The 22,187-nt window shown below is 31.2% G+C and overlaps 3 protein-coding genes across 4 annotated transcripts; all 3 read left to right on the top strand.

Annotated features, from left to right (window-relative positions):
* The first annotated feature begins 908 nt into the window (after positions 1-908).
* On the top strand, positions 909-3,910 carry LOC102595977 (14-3-3 protein 7-like). The gene is made up of 7 exons (XM_006365071.2): positions 909-1,177; positions 2,122-2,428; positions 2,919-3,006; positions 3,095-3,204; positions 3,301-3,449; positions 3,623-3,714; positions 3,847-3,910. The coding sequence occupies exons 1-7, from the start codon at positions 1,105-1,107 to the stop codon at positions 3,850-3,852; spliced, it is 825 nt and encodes a 274-aa protein (XP_006365133.1). The 5' UTR covers positions 909-1,104; the 3' UTR covers positions 3,853-3,910.
* Positions 3,911-6,780: 2,870 nt separating this feature from the next.
* LOC102598808 (triose phosphate/phosphate translocator, chloroplastic-like) lies at positions 6,781-11,115 on the top strand. Its single transcript, XM_006365077.2, has 12 exons — positions 6,781-7,068; positions 7,163-7,234; positions 7,967-8,032; positions 8,121-8,199; positions 8,438-8,558; positions 8,867-8,962; positions 9,222-9,334; positions 9,925-10,002; positions 10,088-10,204; positions 10,284-10,383; positions 10,466-10,566; positions 10,678-11,115. Exons 1-12 carry the CDS (start codon positions 6,809-6,811, stop codon positions 10,705-10,707), a joined length of 1,233 nt encoding a protein of 410 aa, XP_006365139.1. The 5' UTR covers positions 6,781-6,808; the 3' UTR covers positions 10,708-11,115.
* Positions 11,116-17,853: 6,738 nt separating this feature from the next.
* On the top strand, positions 17,854-21,835 carry LOC102595638 (glucan endo-1,3-beta-glucosidase-like protein 3-like). Of its 2 annotated transcripts, none has more exons than XM_015304298.1 (4): positions 17,854-18,128; positions 18,842-19,084; positions 19,181-19,217; positions 21,264-21,835. In XM_015304298.1, the coding sequence occupies exons 1-4, from the start codon at positions 18,074-18,076 to the stop codon at positions 21,490-21,492; spliced, it is 564 nt and encodes a 187-aa protein (XP_015159784.1). In that variant the 5' UTR covers positions 17,854-18,073; the 3' UTR covers positions 21,493-21,835. The 2 variants fall into 2 exon arrangements, with proteins under 2 accessions (XP_015159784.1, NP_001274929.1); NM_001288000.1 differs by having other exon boundaries at positions 18,074-18,128; positions 21,252-21,492.
* The last annotated feature ends 352 nt before the right edge of the window (positions 21,836-22,187 follow it).

Here is a 22,187-nt window from a genome sequence, read left to right as displayed (position 1 = left end):
TAACTTATCAATGGAGTTTTAAATTTTTCAATATCCACCATCATCCTTCATGTTAATCCATACTTAGACCTCTTCTTTGAAGCCTAATAACACAAATAATAATCACAATACTTTGAATAAAAAACTAAAATTTAAAAGGAGGGGCAGATCAATGTGGTTAGGTGGATGGTTGATTTGCAGTGAAAGAGAAGTGTGGGTTGAAGAGGAAGTGAATGAAGAAGAGAATGAAGAGGAGGAGGAGGAAAGTGGGTGTGGTAGGTGAAATTTCAAGAAGAAGAAGAGAGAGAGGGGATTGGGGACGGAGGAGAGAAGGTTGGAAATTGGGGGTGGGGGTGGGCGAGGAATGGTTGGGGAAGATAGTTTTATTTTTATTTTTAAATAAAATAAAATTGATTATTATTATTATTTAAACATTTTAAAGGTAAAATATCTTATTTATTCGCTGTCAAACGTGTGTAATCACGTATTTTTCCAACTAAGCATTATTAATGTTTCATAAGTTCGGTCAACGGTCAGAGGGGTTTAAAATATTGTGTTCTGATGAGTTTAGGGATTCAATTGGCAAATTGATAATTAAGAGGGTTCAACGTACAAATGGAGTCAAATACAAGGGTCTCCCAGGTCATTCCACCACTTATCAATATTATTGTTGTTGTTGTTACAAATTATCTACCTCATACAAGATAGATCTAAGGTCCTATGTACATCTCATCTTTTTCGGACTACACTTATGAAATTATACTAGGATACTATTGTTATGATTGTTGTTTGAAATGAGTGTTGTTAGGTAAATAACATGTACAAAGGGGACTATATTATGTAAATATGTTATTACTAATTAATTGGAAAGAATTAGTTAAGCTTAACCTCAATTTGCGGTTTACCAATTGTAGTACTAATTAATGGAATGGTAGAGATGAGTCTTGTTCCCACAACTTTCTCCATGTTGTAACTGTCAATCCCCTCCTTATTATCAATTTTCTCTCTTCAAACAATACGTATAATTAGTACTCTAATCACTTTCTTAATTCACATCAATATCCTTTTAGCTTGTAATTTGCACAAGAAGAACACTATATTGTTTACCCTAATTATTAAAGAAAAATGTCAAAGGAAAAGGAAAGGGAAACTCATGTTTACACAGCCAAGCTCGCGGAACAAGCTGAACGCTATGATGGTAATTCTTTTTCATTTCAGAGAAATGTTTGTTTTAGATCACAAGTTTCAATTTTTATTTTTATTTTTGTTTTCTCGAACTCCCTGACAAGCATATAAATTGAGATGGAGGGAATAACATGAATAAAATCATCAACATAGTCTATGTATAAAGTTTCTCCTTTTTAGTTTTCTTTTTATGTATCCTTTTTCTCCCTTACATTGTGGTTCTACTTGTGCTAGAATGGTGTGTAATGCAATTTTTTTTTGAAGAATTTGTACTTGTTTTTGAGAGAGAAGATATTGTTTCCATAATGATGAGTTTCAAATCTATCTAATCTAATCCTTTTTTCTTATATCAATATTCTCCTCTTGATCAATATTTTTTACTCGAAATGTCTTATAAATTTTTCACATAATGTATCTTAATTCAGACATACAACTTTATTTTAGATATTTGAATTCTTTTTTGCCAAATCCCACAACTAGATCCATACTCCGAATCTTAAAAAATTTAAATCATGAAATATTTGACCTCTAGATCCACATACCCACACTTGTGTCCGAGCAACTAAGAGGCAAAGTGTCGAGTAAGTTGGATTGGTTCTTTTATTGGGGGTTAAAGGGCATGTAAGTTGCTTGGTTAAGTTTGATATTATGCATTGCTAGTGTAAAGAATTTTTGATAGTATCAGTATGTTTTTATACCTATTTCACTTCTTGTGAGAATGTAAAAACCCGAGTTGATTTCTCAGGTCCCTCAACTAATAGTCATTATCAGAAAGTAACTTTCTTTATCGAAGAAAGGTGACTTTCTGGGATAATAACTATTAATTGAGTAATCATCTCAGAAATCATCCCTGCAAAAACCATGATTTCACTATCATTTCATCTCATTAATATAGTAAATGTCTTTGCACCATTGTACTGTTCGATAACTTCATATTCCTATTTATTATTTCATCAGAAATGGTTGAGAGTATGAAGAAAGTTGCAAAACTGGATGCTGAACTGACAGTGGAGGAAAGGAACTTGCTTTCTGTTGGTTACAAGAATGTAATTGGAGCTCGAAGGGCATCATGGCGTATTATGTCTTCCATCGAGCAGAAAGAAGAGTCGAAAGGGAACGAGAACAATGTGAAGCTGATTAAGGGATACAGGCAGAAAGTAGAAGAGGAGCTCTCCAAGATTTGCCATGATATTCTTGAAATCATAGACAAACATCTCATTCCATCTTCTGGTACCGGAGAAGCTACCGTCTTTTATTACAAAATGTAAGTCAAATGTATAACAACAACAACAACCCTTTCTACCTGTTTTGCTAATAAAAAATGGTCTATAACAAGCTTGTGATCCTGTTCTGAGGTTCTTCGTGACCTTTTGAGTCATCGCTCTGCTGTGTCTAGCCCGTTCTCTAGGAACCTTTGGAAGGTGTAGGGAGTGTGACAACGTACACACTTCCCTTTACTCCATAGGGCCTTCTCATCAGTCGCAGAGTTTGGTGGTCTGAAATTGACTAGGGTTCGCCAAAAGGCCTCATCCCTAAAAGCCTGAGGTTGTGTCCATTCTACCGACGGTTCTGATTCCATAATTAGAACAACCTGTTCTTTCCTGATATCCAAAGAAGGGTAGAGTTTCAACAGCGTTTTTCGCTCTCTTTCATGTGGAGGAATGAGGCCAGGCACCTCCCGGCTGTGTTTATTACAATTCTTGCATTATAATCCATACGTATATGACTTCTTTTTTTGTGTGTGTCTGGTTCAGGAAAGGCGATTATTTTCGTTACCTTGCTGAGTTCAAGACTGATCAGGAAAAGAAAGAGGCTTCTGAACTATCATTGAAGGGCTATGAGGCAAGTTATCTAACAAAATCTTTATACAGTCAGCGTATATAACTTAAGGTCCGCACATTTGAAAGTTCTCTTGATCTGTTTTCTTCAGGCTGCCACTGCCACTGCAAACTCTGATCTCCCTTCAACACATCCAATCAGGCTCGGTCTTGCTTTGAACTACTCTGTGTTCTACTATGAGATCATGAATTCTCCCGAAAGGTAAAGTTCATGACTGATGAATTAATACCTGTAGACTATGTATTTTTCTTGTCCTCGGAATGATGTTACGTTGTAGATTGACAATTCAAATTGCAGGGCTTGTCACTTGGCTAAACAAGCTTTCGACGAGGCAATAGCAGAGTTGGACACTTTGAGTGAAGAATCATACAAAGACAGTACCTTAATCATGCAGCTGTTGAGAGACAATCTCACACTATGGACCTCTGATTTGCCCGAAGACGGAGGTAAGAATCATTTAAATGTTTATTTCTGGATTTAGTCCTGATTGTCAGAGGTAGAATCCCGAACCCATAAACTTCAAATCCTAGCTTCGCCTTTATCCTGATATCACATTGTAGCTTCAAATATTGACTCGGCCTTGTTTAGATAACTAAATTGAACATTACTATTTGTGCAGCTGAAGAGAATTCGAAAGCTGATGAACCGAAATCAGCAGAACCTCCTAAAAAAGCAGAAGAAGCACCTCAAAAAACAGAAGATCCACCTCAAGTGAGTATTCAACTTGATCCATACTCAATTTTAAAGGGTAGAATCGCCCTAAACTTGATACGATTTATTCAGTGCACACCTAAACTTTGTCTAGTCCTAATTACCGCGACGTTGACTTTTGTGCTTCGACAGAATTGATGGAGGCACAAGGAGAGCAATTCCTCCAATATAAGAAGATGCATTTTGTAATTTGATGGATACATTTTCATTTTTTTTCTCTCTTTATTTATGTTCTTTGGTGGAAAATTGTTATTTTTTTGAATGGGTTTTAGTCTTTTGTTAGATACTTGATTTTGTTAAGGGACTAAGTAAGTCTCTTGAGATTATGAGTTAATTGAAGGACAATGAAAGATGATTTTGATCTAGTACTTCCATGTTAGTATTACTTATTGTTGTAATTGGACAAATTTGTGCTAATGAAGAACAAATATGAAATATGGATGCTAAAAACTAAAACCTAAGTGAAAAGCACATTAACATACTAATACTAGAATACTGTGATTGCTCAGATTAACTCTCTTTTTATTTATTGAGAAGAGATTTACATTTTAAATAAGAGTATAATAGTATGAACTATGATAGTTGAAACACCTAATTTCTTAAGAATCGTGCCATGGAGAGTAGCTATTTTTATTACTACTCAACTTTTCATATCTTGTATACTTATTGGATAAGACATAAAAACTTTTAAATTATGATGAAATTGTTAACTATACACCTAAATTATGAGGAGAAACTATAACTTAATTTTTCATATAATTGATCTCTTTCACTAATCACGTAGTAAAGAAAATAAGTTAAAATGTAACATGTATTTTTGCTTAATTTCTTTACTATGTGTAATTAGTAATGGGGTAATTTATTTATTTTTATTTTTTTTTAAAAAGAACTTAAGGGGGTAATAATTGGGGAAAAAAGAGAGTTTAATAGTGTAATAGAATCCTGCAAAATTAAGATGTGTAATTGACAAGTTTTAATAATTATAATTTTGATAATGATGTTGACTTATTTTTCAATCACTACTTTAATATTACTTTTTTCTATTATTACTAATCATGTCCTATTAAATATAGATAAAATGGAGAGATACATTTTGGACAACGAAGTTAACACATATAATATACTTGGTAAGATGAATACCTAACAAAATAAAATTCTTAATCAAATAAAATATTGCATGTCAAACATTATAAATTTATATTGTCAAACCTTCTCCTTTACCCATGCGCCATGCCCCACTTGTTTTTAGAAAAATAATAATAATAACTACTTTTTTTTTTTTTTTGCAAACGTAATATCTCACAACCAATTTTCTCTTATAATAAACAGAATAAGAAAAATAATTTAAAAGAACAAATAAGAATATTCTAAAACGTTCTTTTCTGATTCAATGACCAAAGTACCATCCAAAAGTCATATCCACATAATTATGTTAATTTTATAGCAAAAAAATAATAAAATATACTGATCAACCAATAAATGTCTATAAGCATCACCATAGAATAAGCATTTTTGTCTTTACGTGGTAATTTTTTTCTTTTCAATCCATGATTTCTTTAAAATAAACATTATTTAAAAGCATTATTACCCATTAAACTGAAAATATAACTTTAAAAGAAGTTAGTGAATTCATCCATTTATTTCATTTTAATTAGCATCAGTCCCCATCAGAAAAAAAGCAATCTGTTGGTGTAACTAATAGTGTAACATGTGCAAGAAAATAGAGAAAATGATTATGTAATTATATGAGTGTGTGGGAAAATATGTGTATAACTTTTTTTGGAGGTACCTATATCTCTATTTTATTTTATTGTACATTTAAATTTTTTATCGAAAATCATTTTTCTATTTTTGTAAAATATATATATTACTTTTTTTTTCAAAATTTCACTTGCCATCATTGTTAGTATATTATACATGATTAGGATTATTATAATAATTTTTTTTTGGGGGGGAGGTTGACCTCATCAAGGGGCTGACCAAGTGACCATCAAGCCCTTATCTTTAGTTTGGATACATCCAATGATAACTTTATGTTATGTTATTTTTATTGTTATTACTATTATTAATACTTTTAATTAAAAAGAGAGGAAATATTTTAATAGGTAGTTTGGTAGGATGTATTAGAGAAAATAATATATGTATTAATTTTGATGTTATTGATAGTACTTTATTTGATCTAGTGTTTTAAATACATGTATTAATTGCATATCATTTTCTGTGTTTTAGGATGTATAATTAATTTTCTGTTTTAATTTGTTTGATTGATTTTGACTTGACATGAAATTTAGGACTGCTTAAAAAAAAGCAAGACAAACTAATTACTCATAATGAAAGGAGTAATATACATAGCAACTCCTGGTATTAGCAATATCATTGGTATTAATACACGAATAATTAATGATTAAATTTCTCCTTAAATACACTAAATTAAATAGTGGAAAAGCACTAAACACAATTAATTTCACCATTACTAAAGCTCTCTCTATTCACTTTTACTTATTCATTATTTCAAAAATATTTTTTTATTTTTACTAATAACATATTAAAAAACAGAATAAATAATTATCTTTTTCTATGATTTACTCTTAACAGTAAGTACTTATTTTATTTTTTTTAAATCTAATACTAAACTTTAATTAATATGAATATAATAATAAATTCTCATATTAATCATTATACGTGTAAAGTCTAAAATAAACAAGTAAAATTTGACTGATAAAGTATTTTTGTTATACACGACCCCTAATACAAGCAACCATAAAAAGGAGCTTTCATATATATTAAAGAGAACGTAACAACCAAAACAATCAAACATATTTTTCCTTTCCCTCTCTCTTCTTCTCTGTTAATTAAATTATCAAAAACTCAAACTCAATTTTTTTTAAAAAAAAAAAATCTAATTATTAGCCTTTTTTTTCCCTTGACATCATCGCTCTTATACTAATTAAAACTTTGTTTTCAACGTTATACTTCAAAAACTCTCTCTTTTTCTTTTTGTTTGTTTTATCCAAAATTTCTTTTATAAAAAAATAATCATTTACTTTCTATTGAACTCTGTTTCTTTTTCTTTTTCTTTTTTTGAATTTTCGTTATGGCTTCAATCTCTAATTCCATTCAATTTTCTCTAAAAAGATCAATTTTTTCTTTTTCTTCAACCCATAAACTTGTCAATAGAAATTTAACTAATTCAGTTCCACTCAGAAAATTGTCAATTGTTGCAAATTCTAAAAACTTTGAACCAATTAAGCCTAAATGCAGTCAATTATTGAAGCCAAGAAATAGTGTTGATGTTTTTATTACAAATGCAGTAGCTGCTGATGCAGAGGGTCATGACATTGAAATTACTGATGGGTTTGTTTTATTTTGTTTTGTTAATTTCATTTGTTTGTAGTTTTTTAGTCTTTTTTTTTTTTTTTGGTTAGTTGATTATCAATTTTGTATGCAGGTATGTTAAGCCAACTAAAGGATTTGCTGAAAAAATTCCAGCTCTAGTTACTGGATTCCTTTTCTTTACATGGTAAGCTTTACTTACTGAACAAGTAGACACACGCGTTTTACCAGGCAAATCGATGCACGTGTCCTGCATGACATCAAATCGTGTGAGATTTGCTAGGTAGGATGTGTGTATACTTGTTCAACTTTATGATAGTTTTAAGTGTTTACTTGTGCACACTCAAAAGTCTGAAGGCATAGATGCCAGATGAGCCCAAGTTAAAGGACATGTTTATGTATTATACCTTTAGATTAAATTGTCGCACTTCAATATGATATCAGACAAGACATGAAGAATTTCATGAAAAAGAATGAGATTTGCATATGAGGGGGCGTGTTGAATATATTATCAAGTGAATAAAAGTGTACTCTCTCAAACACCTTTAAGTTTTTAGATGAGATATATAGACACATACTTCAACACGGAAAAGCAAGTTTTTTGACTTATGGATCTTTTTTTCTCTTTAAAGAGTTAGTTTTATTTTGGGGAGGGGTGAGGGCAAGGGTGGAGCCAGCTTGGGGTCAGGAGGTTCATCTGAACCTACTTCGTAGGCAATTATATTATTTATATATGGTTAAAATTATTTTTTATGTATATAAAATAGATGTCGAACCCTTTTCGACTAGTTCATGTGTTTACTTCTTCAGATTTTGAACTCTATTAATGAAAATCCTGGCTCCGCTATTAGGCAAGGGTAAGTGGAATATGGCTTAAGAAGGTAAAAATGAGTACTGATCATCAAGTCTGTTGATGCAGGTACTTTCTGAATGTGATTTTCAACATACTCAACAAGAAAGTATACAATTATTTCCCATACCCATAGTAAGTGGCTATAGTTATTTAGGAGACTCTCAAATCAAATATCATGTTCTTGCAACCAAAAAATCAAACTTGTATGATTTTCTTGCAGCTTTGTTTCAGTTGTACATCTCCTAGTTGGAGTAACCTATTGTCTTATTAGCTGGACCGTTGGTCTACCTAAACGTGCCGTAAGTTCCTTTTCTGAATTGTTATATTTTGTTAGTTTAAGTAATATACACCGTCAATCTAAATAATATTTTGCACTATCATATCATTCATATATACAAGTTGCCTGATACATGTAGAGGTGACCTGATGGTGTAAAAATTTGTTAGACTAACGGTGTATATAACTCAAAACTCTTTCGTTAATGTGCTCAAAGCTGTCTTTAATTGACTTGCATTTGTCAAAAATATGTGACTATAGCCCATCAACAAGGAACTTCTGGCACTGCTCACTCCAGTAGCATTCTGTCATGCTCTTGGACATGTTATGTCTAATGTGTCGTTTGCAACTGTTGCTGTATCATTCACTCATACCATCAAAGGTAATAACCAAAAAATACACACTACTTTAGCTCATTAAGTTTTTCGTTTTGAATAACAGATGCTTGTAACTTTATATGGTTCAAATGAGTACTTCGTACTTAAAGATGGGCAGTGCTCTAGAGCTAAGCATATTAACTTGTCCAATTTTGCTAAGGAGCAGGAACAATTACCTTGAGTTGACATCGATAGTAGTTCTTGATGATATATGGCTTCCGGAATTAAATGTGATATTAGAAATCAGTTAAGAATACTTCATTACGCCAACTTGTTCTGCAAAAACTGACATTTTCTCATTGGTGTTGCATAGCTCTGGAGCCATTCTTCAGTGCTTCGGCTTCTCAGTTTGTCTTGGGCCACCAGATCCCCGTCTCTCTATGGTTATCGCTGGCCCCTGTTGTCATGGGTAAGTGTCATATATAGGCATTGTGATTTTTCCTCCACTAGTTCAAACATTTACCAACTGCTCAAATTTCAACAGACAATCTTAGCTATTGATGCAAAACAAGAACAACTTTTAAATGTTATATCATACGTGATATAATATGCGCGTTTGTCGAATGAACAACAAATCCTCAAGACTGAGGTTCTGCCTCATTCCCCTTGCTGATCTAGCCTGCTCAAATTCTGATAAAACAATATTGTTGATTATTGATACTTCTTAGGTGTATCGATGGCGTCGTTGACTGAACTATCGTTCAACTGGACTGGCTTCATTAGTGCAATGATCTCAAATATTGCTTTCACTTACAGAAGTATCTACTCAAAGAAAGCAATGGTAAGTGTTCTTCTCATAGAGTAATACTCTACGCCGATATGATGAACTATGCCAAGCATTACCTTAAGCATGTCCTATATATACAGGGTAGGTTAATTGACAGACCCTTCATAATCTCCTCCTACAAAATTTTGTCGTCTTATTGTGTTAGATCATTACTTTTGACAACCTAGAAAAAAAGATTTAAGTAACAGACATGATTCATGAAGGGGAGCCTTGACACAACAGTAAAGTAAAGTTGTCTCTGTATGACCTATAGAGTCACGGGTTCGAGCCATAGAATCAACCACGCATACTTGCATCAGGGTAGGCAGCCTGCATCATACTCCCTTGGGATGCATCCCTTCCTTGGACCTTGCGTGAACATGGAATGTTTTATGTATCAGGCTGTTTTTTTGTTTTAACTTGGTAAGATACATCATTGAGGAAACTGTTCACACTTAGACTAAGCAGTCAAAACAAAGTAGGACAGTTTTAGTTTTCTCAAATTATCTGTCTTTCTTAAGTGTCTTCTATCCTACATAACGGAGGATTTATGTTATCTTTTGTAATTTATTATCGTATGCTTCTTGGTATGCTGTTTTTAACAGACAGGAATGGACAGCACAAATGTATACGCGTATATTTCAATTATAGCCCTCCTCTTTTGCCTCCCTCCAGCAATATTTGTAAGTTAACTTTTCTCAGAAATACTTAAAACCTTGTCTCTCCGAGTATTTTCAAGATAGAACTAATTGGCAAATGCAATGTCAGATTGAAGGACCTCAACTACTGCAGTATGGTTTCCGCGATGCTATTGCTAAAGTAGGTCTTTATAAGTTCTTATCCGACCTTTTTTGGATCGGAATGTTCTATCATCTGTATAACCAGGTATGCCACGAGTATGTAAAAATCAATGCATTAGCTTTTTTCAATAGAGTTGGAAATTTACAAGTTTTAACATTTGCAGATAGCTACTAACACCTTAGAGCGTGTAGCGCCACTTACACATGCTGTTGGAAATGTGTTGAAGCGAGTGTTTGTGATTGGTTTCTCTATAGTAGTATTTGGTAAGTGTTAATTAATAACACACAATTTGTTGCTCGGGTATGACAAATTTGTTCTGTGTTTAATTGCTTGAGAACTTCGCAGGAAACAAGATATCAACTCAAACTGGGATTGGTACTGCAATAGCTATTGCTGGTGTTGCTATCTACTCATTAATAAAGGCAAGGATGGAAGAGCAAAAACGGGTTAGTCCTCGAAAGCATATTATCACCTGGATAGAAGTAGCTAGCAGAAAATTGAATACGATTATTTTGTCCTGTGCACAACATTGCCTTAACGATCTTGTCTATTTTCAGAAGGCTGCTGCCCTTGCTCATGCACAATAGAGGGAGGACTAACAAAGACGAAGATGGTAAGAGTGAACACTAAAGAGTATGAGGCAGCGCGGAGATGATCTGATTAATGCAGTAAGAATAGTTAACGTCGTCTCAGCTATGGTTTTTAATTATGTTAGTCTATTTGTTTCTTCTGTACAATTGTGAAGTTTGCCTCATTTTGTTGATTTTGAAAAGTCACAAGCTAGATAAAAAAGCTGATCAATTCAGCTGGCAGTAATTCAAGAAATAAGACTCCAGACCACATTTTGCTTACTTAGTACTTTGTCAGTTTCAATTTGTTTGTCTGGTTTTGATTTGGCATGAAGTTTAAGAAAGTAATATGAACTCTGAAAACCATCTAAGCTATTGTAAGATGATTATTGTACTTTTCCATGTAGATGATCTCATTGTTTGTGACATTTTTTCTCTGAGTACAAAAAATATACTGCAATCACAAAATAAATAAAAAGAATGTGATTTTATTTATCAAGATTGTGAATACAAATCTGTTTTTTCCCTTAATCTCTTGTCTCCTGAGCTTTCTCTGAGATTCAAGGGCCGTTAGTAGCGTATTTTCTTGAACTAAGATGATTCGAGACCTTACCTTGGCAGCTTCTAAACCTGTTGGTTCCCATATGATCATTGAATGTAAATTTGCTAGTGGGGGTGGAGTTTAATTTGATAAACACACTGGTACGAGGCAATATATTCTTGACTATAACAAGTACTCCCTCTATTTCATACTCCCTCCATCCCATTTTATATGTCATTCTTTTCTATAAATAGTTGGTCCATAATACTTGTCATTTAATAAAATAAATGCATAAATTATCATAATGTTCCTTTTTTACCTTTTTGGGTTATTAGTCTTGAAAATATACATTTAACCAACTTAGAAAAGCTAAGTAAATAATTCATGTTCATTGGTTAAATTAATTAATCAAAATAAATTAATTCATATTCATTGATTGAAAACTTGAGTTCCAAAAAAATTAAATAAGGATAGTTAGGTAAGGTTACATCATTTCTTAATACAAGTGCAAAGTAAAAATGTGACATATAAAAAGGGATGGAGAGAATATTAATTGAAAATTTTGAGCTTTTTTCATTGTTCAAATAATTGAATAGTTCAAAGTTTTAGTAGTTCCTTGTTTTTTAGTATTTGGGCTGTTCTTTTGGGATTGGGTTTTAGCCCAAGGAGGTGTAAGGTGGTGTTTATCCTTTGATGGACTGAGATTATTAATAAAATTCTCTAATTATTTTATTTTTAAAAAAATAGTTCAAAGTTCAAGATGAATGTTTGAATTATTTTTTTTATATTTGCCCTTTTCTTTAATGAAGTTTGATATTTTCTACTTAGGAGATAAATTGCACTACTTACAAAGTTATATTTATGATTTATAAAGGACAATAGTGAAAAGTATGGTTTAAATTATGTCCTTGAACATTTTTTTAATAAGAGTGCATTGCCTCACAAATTCGATTAATTTGGAAAAGAGGGAGTATCAATTAGTGATATCATTTGGCACATGTACTGTACATAAACAACCTTGTACGCACAAAAATGTTTGACTTAAGAAATACTATCAAACTAATCAAGTATATAGGTCAAAATTCCTTGCTAAAACTTTTAATTGTTAGAATTTGTTTGGAACTTTTAACCACTTATATTAGTTGACCATATTGCTAATATTAATTGTCCATCTTACTAAATCAAGGAAATATTAATTAATTTTTTTTTCTATATTACCCTTACAATTAAATTTTTTTTAGAGTACTCACATTTGTTCGTAGAATTCTCAAGAAGTTCTTTAAGGGGTAAATTAGTAAAAATATCTTCTTATTTATGATTTTTAATATGCGTGTAAAAAGAAAAATATTGTAAAACATTTAGAGGCGGAACCAGAATTAAGAGTTTGGGGGTTCTAAATTTTAAGACAGAAGAGAAAAATATACCCACAACACTAGTATGAAAAACATTTTCACCACCCTTTCTTACCACTGAGCTATCAATCAATTTTGTTAGGAGGGTCACAAATTCATATATATATAGAGAGAGAGAGAGAGTTTTCTAATACAAATACAATGTCTATGAAAAAGCTAATAGATTTGTTCGAACCCACGAACCTCCACCTAGCTCCACATCTGCCCATTAAGTAGCAGTATTGCTGAAAATTACTCTCTTTGATTGGTTGTCTTTAAAATATTGGATTTTCTAAACATGATGATTATAAGATCATTAAGAGAGGGCATCTTTTGTTAAAAGGGAGCATACATGTCAACAACATTTGACAAAAGTGAGGAATAAAACTTTTTGACATTCAATTCTCTCTTCTATTCTTGAATTGTCATTTCTTAGTACCAGGCCATGTGGGGGTGTAGCTCAATGGGAGAATTGTCCACCCATGTTTCTTCCCTTTTTATGTGATAAAAGGTACTCCTTTAGTGAATTCTAATTAAATTAACTAAAATTTAAGATAATTATTGAAACTTTTTTCATATTTATTCTTCATTTAAATGAGGTTCCTAACTAGCTATTTCATAATTTATAGTTGAATAGTTAGGAAATAATCACATAGGTAATATCGAAAAGTTGCCTGTAATTTATGTCCTTAAATATTTTTAAGAGGTGTGTCAAATCTCAACAATTCACTTGATATGAACTAGAGGGAACAAACCTTCAATATTTTAAGTGGAAAAATGGTTTTTGAAAGTTAAGTTGTATTTGAATATGCATTTTATTTTTAAAAAAAAATAATTTGTGTGAGAAAAAAAAGTTACTTATTAAACTGGTCAAAATTAATTTTGAAAAACGCTCATTTTTAAAAATTAAACTAAAAATCAGTCTAATGTGTAACTAAAAATATTTTAATTTTTTTTAAGATAGGAAAAATTTCATGCCCAAACGGGGCAATCTCCAGAAAATATTTTTTTTGGTAATGGAACATCAAATAATATTTTCTTTGAATTGCTTTTTATAATTAAGAGAGGGAAAAACAACGTAACCTTCTTCACTTATGTTTTCTTTTCTACCATAATCCATATAAAATAATTTTCTAAATTTTAAAGTAGATAGTAAGACAAATAGTTTCTTCTACAAAATATTTTTGTTCATACCAAACACATCGTTATATTTCTCAATGATCCCACTATACCTATAGTAACTAGATAAATATTAGACTTCTTATATTTTAGTTCAAAAACACTATATATTGTAGAAAAAATGCTTGACGGTGATAGCAAAATATTACTATAAACAATTGGAATCTGATATCAACTTTTATATCCATTGGAATTTCAATCATTAATTATATTATTATAGAGCTATCTTTTCTATTCTATTATTTCAGTAAATTATTGAAGAAAGAGTACCATGATATGATATCTCACCTTTAAATGGAGAATATATATATATAGAGTACTTGTCTCGACATGATCAATGAACAAATTCTCTTGTCCATTAGGACCATTATTACTACTGTTAATGGAACTTTTTCCTGTTCAATATTTACTTTGTAAAACAAAATTATAAATTGAATATAGGTGGGGGAGGCATAAAATATAATATTAGATAGATCTATACTAGGAGTCACAAACGAGTAGGCCATATCAAATATGAGTAGGTAGAAAACGAAAAAAAATATATGATATGTCCATATTTAACACATCTAGAAAATGAGTTAACCATATTATGCCTGATTTCAAGAATAGTTTGGTGAGACCAAAAAACATTATAAAACTCTCTAGAGAAAGCAAAAATTCATAAAAGTAACAAGCATAAAAATGAGTATTGATAATATGGATATGTATATAATCCATCTGAATATTCATTTTTTTTAGGTAAACAATATGAATAATATATTCATATATTTGGTCCTTTTCTAAAAAAATCAATGATCGACCCATATCCAATGAATCAAATTGGAATATGATTACTCGTTTTTTTAATCATTCGTAGAGAGCATTTTGTTTTTTAATAGGAGACTTTTTTACATGAATTCAAATTTAATCAAATTTCAACATTAATAGTGGACATCGAATGAAAAATAATACGTATTTTTAAAAAAACACCCTAGACTAATAGCTTGACTGCATGCTAGATGATAAAAGAGTTTTTGCTCTGTGTATTATTCGAGATATATATTTCAAAGAATCGTCCAAATAATGTTCTTCTTTTACCTTTCCAATTATTTCATTAGTTCACATGAAAACAACTACGTACTTTGATATATATATATATATATATATATATATATATAAAAAAAAAAATTGGCAATTATTGAAGAATGTTCATCAAACTTAGATCTAACCAGCAAGGCATCATGTTCCATATAAATCAGTAATATTTGTCTGATTAAAAAGGAATAAAGCATAAGAATTTTTCTGAATTATGGCAAAATTACAATTACATACTTAAATTATAGAAATCCGTAACTCGTATGAATTTTATTTTTTCATATTATATAACCTTAAACTATGTGTGGGTATTGTTACCCCTTAATTATGTTTAACCTATTTTTGTATTTAATTGACAAAATTGCACTATTTTTGTGTTTAACCTATTGTGTGATTGTGTCTATTAAAGATGATGTTTGCATTGCTCGTTTTGATATCTATTTAATTATTTTTAAAATTTTACACAAATTTTCTTTATTAAAAATATTTTTAAGTAGTAATTAATGAGTACTCACTAATTAATAATAGTTAGACAAGCTTTTAGTTTCTGAAAAATAGTTTCGGCTACTCCTTCAAAAGATTTATTTTCTCTCCATAATTTGGTCAAACATTCCAGTTTTTAAAAATGTTCAATTTCGGATATACACAAATAGACATACAGATTTTACATAGGTAGAGTGTAAAGAAGAAGAGATGTGGAAGGTGTGTGTTATGCGGTGGGGGTGGAAGGAGAATTCTAATTTATTTATTTATTTATTTTTACTTAATTTTTATCAGACACTTGTGTTTTATTTTTATTTTATTTTTTGTCACGTCAATTTTCAAAAGTAAATTTACTTTTAAATAATAAGTAAATGTATGTAATAAACCGTCATGATAGTTGAAGCAAAACACACTTTGCAAATCACATTCACTCAACTAATTATTAATTAAAAAAAGCCACCCAAGCACATAAGTAGTCCAATATTAGCCAAAATAAAATAAAAATAACTATAACCTTTTTTAATTTTTTTTTTCTTGTAGTTGTATTCGTGGGAAGAATCTGTGAAACTTTTTGCAATATCCTTATTGAATGCAAAAATACAACGACAGCACACCATAAAAAAGTGTAGCTGAAACAAACTACCATTGAGCCATTTCTGCAACAAACCCTAATTTTTTTAATTTTTTTTTTTTTTGAATGTAAGTTTAACCAGAGTTGAGTTAGGCAGTATTCCATTATTCTATTTTTTTAAATTTTGATTTTTAAATATGTAATAACGTTCTTGTATAATTAAAGACTTCTCATTTAATTAAAGATAAAACAAAAAGCATAAAGTATTTTTTTAAATATAAAAATATATTTTTCTTGTAATTGAAGAAGTGACGAGAACAGAAGAAAGGATTTTCAATTTAAGGTTTTCGCTAAAAAAATAAGGGCAATGCTAAAATACTGTATTTTTTTATTTTTTAAAAAAAATAAAATGAAGAAACATAATTTTATTCATCAAGATTACGGGTACAATTCTGTTATCCCTTGATTCTTCTCTCATAAGATATTTATCCATAGTTCGAGGGCCGTTAGCAGCGTATTTCTCGACTTAGGATGATTTGGACTTGATCTACATAATTTGAGGGCCGTTAGTGGTGTATTTCTCTAACTAAGATGATTTGGACCTGATCTATGTGTCGTTAGTGGCGTATTTTTCAAACTATGATGATTTGGACTTGATATTCATAATACGAGGACCGTTAGTGGCGTATTTCTCAAATTAAAATGATTTGGACTTGATATTACAACTCGAGGGCCATTAGTGACGTATTTCTCGAATTAAGATGATTTGGACTTGATATTCACAATTCGAGAGCTGTTAGTGGCGTATTTCTTTTTCTCGACCTAGGATGATTTGGACTTGATCTACATAATTTGAGGGTCGTTAGTGGCTTATTTTCAAACTAGGATGATTTGAACTTGATATTCATAATTTAAGGACCGTTAGTGGCGTATTTCTTGAATTAAGATGATTTGAATTTGATCTCTTTATGAATATTCCATGAGTTTGTGAAATACTGTATTAGATTCACATGAATGTAAAAATTTTATTTGTAATTTTATTTTATATTAAAAATTATTAGTATAAATAAAATATTTAATTGTAAATTTAACAAATCAAACAGATTATGAGTTTCATAAACTTTAAATACAACTTTTAACAAGAGACAATTGCTCGGATAATAAATTCTCCTCATTTTCAATTTTAAAATTATGAAATTTGAGTTATCTTTTTTTTTTTCCATTGGTTTTCGACTTGGTGTCTAGCATTTCTATTGGAGTCCAATTATTTTGAATTCGTACTATGTAAGGCTCTATTCGAGGAAGCGTTCCCTATCAAGAATTTTTTCATAATCAAAGCTTGAACTCGAGATCTCTAATTAAGGAAGAAGCAGTCTCATCCACGCACTACAAGAGCAAAAGGTATGAAAAACGGTAAGAAGTTAAAAAAGAAATCTCGACTCTTTTTCGGAAAGGCAGAATACATAAATGCACCATTTAATTTGGCTTCAGTTGACATCTATATCCTCTAACTTTGGATGTGTACAAATAGACACTTGGACTTGTATAAAGTTAAACAAGTAGATACACGTGTCCTACGTGACACAACACACATATGACGCCACGTAGGATACATGTATCTATTTATTCAACTTTTTACAAGTTTAAGTATATATTTATGTATACATAAAGTTGAAGAACATAATTATCAGTTGAAGTCAAGTTAAAATGACAGATTAATCTATTGTACCTTGTCGAAAGTACCATTTTTTTTTTTGTTTAACCAGAGTTGAGTTAGGTAGTGACCATATGAATGAGTTTATGACCGTTTGAAAGGCAATAGGCACACACATGTACACAAATACATGTACAGTCAATTATATATGACAAAGCCTTTAGCTTTACTGCTCAATTTCCAAAAACACTGTCTCCCATACTCAACAAAAACATACATACATATATATGAAAAATATACTGTAAATTTACACTTATCATACATATAAAGTACCACTATAACAGGCATATAGCTCCTGTACTTCAGTAGCCACTCTCATTTTTGTTGTCTAGAAAACTGTTTCCCATAGCACTCTTCTTCTTCCTCTCTAACCAACGAACTTTTTCTCTTGAAAAGTAAAGTGCAATTTCTTCATTATTGCTTTCTCAATCATGGCTGCTTTTATGTTATCTTTGGTGTTTTTATTGGCTATCATTGGTCACTCAAGTAAGCTGCCACTTTTCAATTTCTTCATATATTGTTCTTAAGGATGTTCTTGATACTACTAAGTTCAAAGATTCAGTCTTTTTCTCTTTGCCTTCAAGTATTCTGCAGTTTTCATATTTTTATTGAGACGGGGTTCCACTATTTTGCTCTTAAGTATGTTCTTGATTCTATTAAGTTCAAAGATTCAGTCTTTTCCCCTTGGTCTTCAAGTTTTCATATATTTCTTGAGATGGGGCTTCACCAAATGTTTGCCCTTGAGGATGTTCTTGATTCAACCAAGTTCAAAGATTCAGCCTTTTCCCTTTGCCTTCAAGATTTCTGCATTTTCATTATTATCTTCAAATGGGGTTTCACCATAGTTTGCTTTTAAGGATGTTCTTGATAATATCAAATTCAAAGATTCAATCTTTTTCCCTCATATTTTTTTGTTTTCTGCATTTTTCATATTTTTCTTGAGATGGGGTTTCACTATATTATGCTGCTCTTGATTCTTTTGAGTTCAAAGATTCAATCTTTTTCCCTTTTGTCTTCATATTTTCTCTGTTTTCTGCATTTTTCATATTTTTCTTGATATGGGGTTTCACTTTATTTTGCTCTCAAAGATGTTCTTGATTCTACTAAGTTCAAAGATTCAGTCTTTTTCCCTTTTATAGGAAAAACACAATGAGATTTACTTGTTTGAGCTGATTTTCTTGTGGATTTTGTTTCTGCAGGTGCTAGTTACTGTATTTGCAAAGATGGTGTAGATGTAAAAATTCTTCAGGAGAACATAGATTATGCCTGTGGATCTGGAGCTGATTGCACAGCTATCCATACTAATGGTGCTTGTTTCAACCCTGACAGTGTCAAAGATCATTGCAGCTATGCTGTAAATAGCTATTATCAAAGAAAAGGTGCATCTGGTGCTAGCTGTGACTTTAAAGGAACTGCAACTTTGACATCAACTGCACCAGCTTGTAAAGTTTCCTCATTTATACACTAATCTTTTTATTCATTTTGTCACTTTCAAAGATTTATTGTTAACTCTTTTTGTTTTTGTTTTTGATCATCAGCTACTGGTTCTGGATGTGTATATCAGTCCACTGCAGGGTATGTTTTCTAAGCTTGTGTTATAGGAGTAATATGTTATGTTAGATCTAGCATTGTATAAGCAATAAGCATCTCACCTTTTTCTCAATTAGTGTGTTTTTTGATTGTATTAGATTCTACTTAAAGTTTTACCTTAAAAGTAAAGGAAAGATTCTAATTGTTACTTCTTGTAGTGTGATGATGGTAGCTTCAATTTAAAGCTCATTCTCTACCTTTTGATCTTAGAAAAAAGGTTATACTCTTTTCTTTTTTGTGTGTCAATTACAAGTTGTGTGTTTTTGAAGGTAAAGGGTTGGTGAAGGAAGCTATAAAAGTGTGTCTTTGGGTATGGAAATGTTGTTGGGCTTAAAACAACATATAGATCAAGAGAGTGTTAGTTAATATGGTGTTAAAACCCACACTATTTTCCTCAAATGCCTTGTACCATTTAGAGTGTTCAACACTTACTTTCCACGCAAGACTTTATTCAGACTCCTCACCGACAAATACTTAGGGGTCGTAGCTAGGAAAGAGACAACTTATTCATGTGTTTAATTTATGTATAAGTTCTTCAACGTTGGGTAGCTAAATTAGGAAGGAAGTTATTCGTGTATAATATTAATACTCCCTATGTTTAAAAAAGAATAACCTACTTTTCTTTTATAAGTATCTTTAATAAAGAATGACTCATTTCCTTTTTTGGTAATACTTTAATTTTAATTTTTCACGTGACATGTTTAAAAGACCACAAAATTAAATGACATTTTTGATACATTTGACATAACTTTAATTTAAGACCACAACATTAAATTTTTTTATTTATTTTCCTAAACTCGATATCAAGTCAAACTAGTTCATTCTTTTTGAAAAAGATGGAGTATGACGTTTAATTTGCACTTTAGAAACCCACATAACTAATAAGTAGATGTATAAGTTGTGAGTGAATTTGTGTACTATTTTATGCAGGGGCAAAGCCAATGTACAAATAAGTATAGTATCTTTGATCTAAGTTCTATATTTGTCTAAAGAACCTCATACCCCACAAATTTTAAATTGTGGCTCCACCTCTGATTTTATACGGAACAGTAGATTGAATTACTAATACCTGCATAACTAATACCCGCATAATTCTAACCAATTACTAAACAATCCCTAAAAGAATAAAGTTGCTTGATTATGACTTAATGGTCGGTTGTTGTATGATTGTTGGTGCTTTTTCTAGTACAATACTTTATTTTACCATAAACTTCCAATAGCTATTGTCACTACTCACTACCAAATTTGGTGAGTTTGTTTCTTCATCATGTGCTTTTGTGAGCTGTCTTGATATCTTATGTCTGTTAATGCTCAATGTGTACCTTTTTTTCTTTGCTATGACGAAAAATTCAGGTGTATCTACCATCATGTAACATTTTTTAATCATGTTAGTTCATTTGTTTGTGTCATGCTTACTTGATTCCTCATGTACCAACATTGTTTTAATCCTATTAGTTCATTCATTTATTTGCCATGCTACTTGTTTCCCTCATGACGTTTTCGTGTACTAATAATACTCCCTCTTGTTCCAAATATTTTTGGCAAGCTTGCGGAGACATTTATTACTTTTTGACATAATACAATCATAAACATGCGCTTTAACTTGGTCTCAGCTGACATTTATGTCTTTCAACTTTGGGCGTCCACAAGTAGACACTTAAAACTTGTTTAAAGTTGAACAAGTAGACACATGTATCCTACGCGGCATCTACTTCTTCAACTTTATACATGTTTAAGTGGATACTTATAGTTGGAAGACATAAATGTCAACTAAGGTCATTTTAAATGAATCGCGTATGTATTGTACCTTACTTTGTTTCTTGAATCTTTCCTTCCATTTCAATTGGTTAACGGTTAATTTCGTGACGTATTTAATGAGATAAAGAAGATAGTTCTTGAATGTCTCCCTAAAGGGTGTGCGTTCAAAAATCTTAAAAGACAGATAATACTTGTTCAACTTGTATATCGGTTAATCGGTTTGACATGGTTCTTGATGTCCTTTATTCTTTTGTTTACCAGTAACACAGGTGGAAACACAAGTCCAACAACTGTACCAGGAACAACAAGTCCATCAACAGGAGGCACTAGCACTGGCACTGGAAGTGGCACAACATTACCAGGGACTAATCCAGTTTTTGGACTTGGACCAAGTGGCATGACCAACACAGACATAAATGGTGGTATTATTATTCATCAAAACAGTGTGTTTTTCACCATGACCCTTTTGTTTACAACCTTGTTGGTATGCCTAAGGGCCTAAAAGAAACAAGAATGAAAGAAGGGTGGGGGTGTATAAGGGACAATTGAGCCCATTTGCCTAATTGAATAGAATTTTGGGTTGGTAAGGTGGACACAACTTCCACTTTCTTTTTTTTGGTTTTTGGGTTTCTTGTTTTTAACATCTACTTTTTATTTTGTCATGAAAAAAGTTCCCCTTTAAGAGGAGGTGGAAACAGTTTATTAATTAGTGGTGTAGAAGGGGGGGCCTAATCTCTATCTTTTTAGATTTTTCCCATTTGTATATCTAGAGAGTAGAGAAAAGAGGCTGTAATTTTTTATTCAAATATTGTTATCAATGAGACTACTTCCTACTTTGCCCCATCTTTTTTGGTGGTATCCTTTGATTTGACACAAAAAATTTTAAAAAATAATAATTTGAAATTATGATCCAAAACAATTTTGGAATATGTGTGCTTACAAACAAATCTACTTCATTCAATAAAAGAGAAATTTTTAAGTTAAGTTATTTGTAGATGGACTTAAAAAAAGTATGCTGATAAGTTATTTTAAGATAAGTTACTTCATCACGAAAGTATAAATGGTGGAATAAAATTAGTATATCTTATATTTCACACAAAACGATCCACAGTTGTTGATTGTGAGATTAAAAAATAATGTTAAGAGAATATTGTACTTACTATTTGTCTTTCACTGAATAAAAATTAGACAAGACAG

This window comes from Solanum tuberosum, unplaced genomic scaffold (genome assembly GCF_000226075.1).
Source record: "Solanum tuberosum cultivar DM 1-3 516 R44 unplaced genomic scaffold, SolTub_3.0 scf00534, whole genome shotgun sequence".
In the NCBI taxonomy this organism is placed as follows: domain Eukaryota; kingdom Viridiplantae; phylum Streptophyta; class Magnoliopsida; order Solanales; family Solanaceae; genus Solanum; species Solanum tuberosum.
Note: the sequence above shows the minus strand (reverse complement) of the source record. Positions and strands in the feature narration are given on the sequence as shown.

Coding starts and splice junctions, on each gene's coding strand:
- LOC102595977 (XM_006365071.2), top strand. CDS start 1,105: ATGTCAAAGGAAAAGGAAAGGGAAACTCATGTTTACACAGCCAAGCTC. Junction 1,178..2,121: donor ACAAGCTGAACGCTATGATG/GTAATTCTTTTT, acceptor TTATTTCATCAG/AAATGGTTGAGAGTATGAAG. Junction 3,450..3,622: donor TGATTTGCCCGAAGACGGAG/GTAAGAATCATT, acceptor CTATTTGTGCAG/CTGAAGAGAATTCGAAAGCT.
- LOC102598808 (XM_006365077.2), top strand. CDS start 6,809: ATGGCTTCAATCTCTAATTCCATTCAATTTTCTCTAAAAAGATCAATT. Junction 9,335..9,924: donor TCTACTCAAAGAAAGCAATG/GTAAGTGTTCTT, acceptor TGTTTTTAACAG/ACAGGAATGGACAGCACAAA. Junction 10,567..10,677: donor GGATGGAAGAGCAAAAACGG/GTTAGTCCTCGA, acceptor GTCTATTTTCAG/AAGGCTGCTGCCCTTGCTCA.
- LOC102595638 (NM_001288000.1), top strand. CDS start 18,074: ATGGCTGCTTTTATGTTATCTTTGGTGTTTTTATTGGCTATCATTGGT. Junction 18,129..18,841: donor GGCTATCATTGGTCACTCAA/GTAAGCTGCCAC, acceptor TTGTTTCTGCAG/GTGCTAGTTACTGTATTTGC. Junction 19,085..19,180: donor GACATCAACTGCACCAGCTT/GTAAAGTTTCCT, acceptor TTTGATCATCAG/CTACTGGTTCTGGATGTGTA.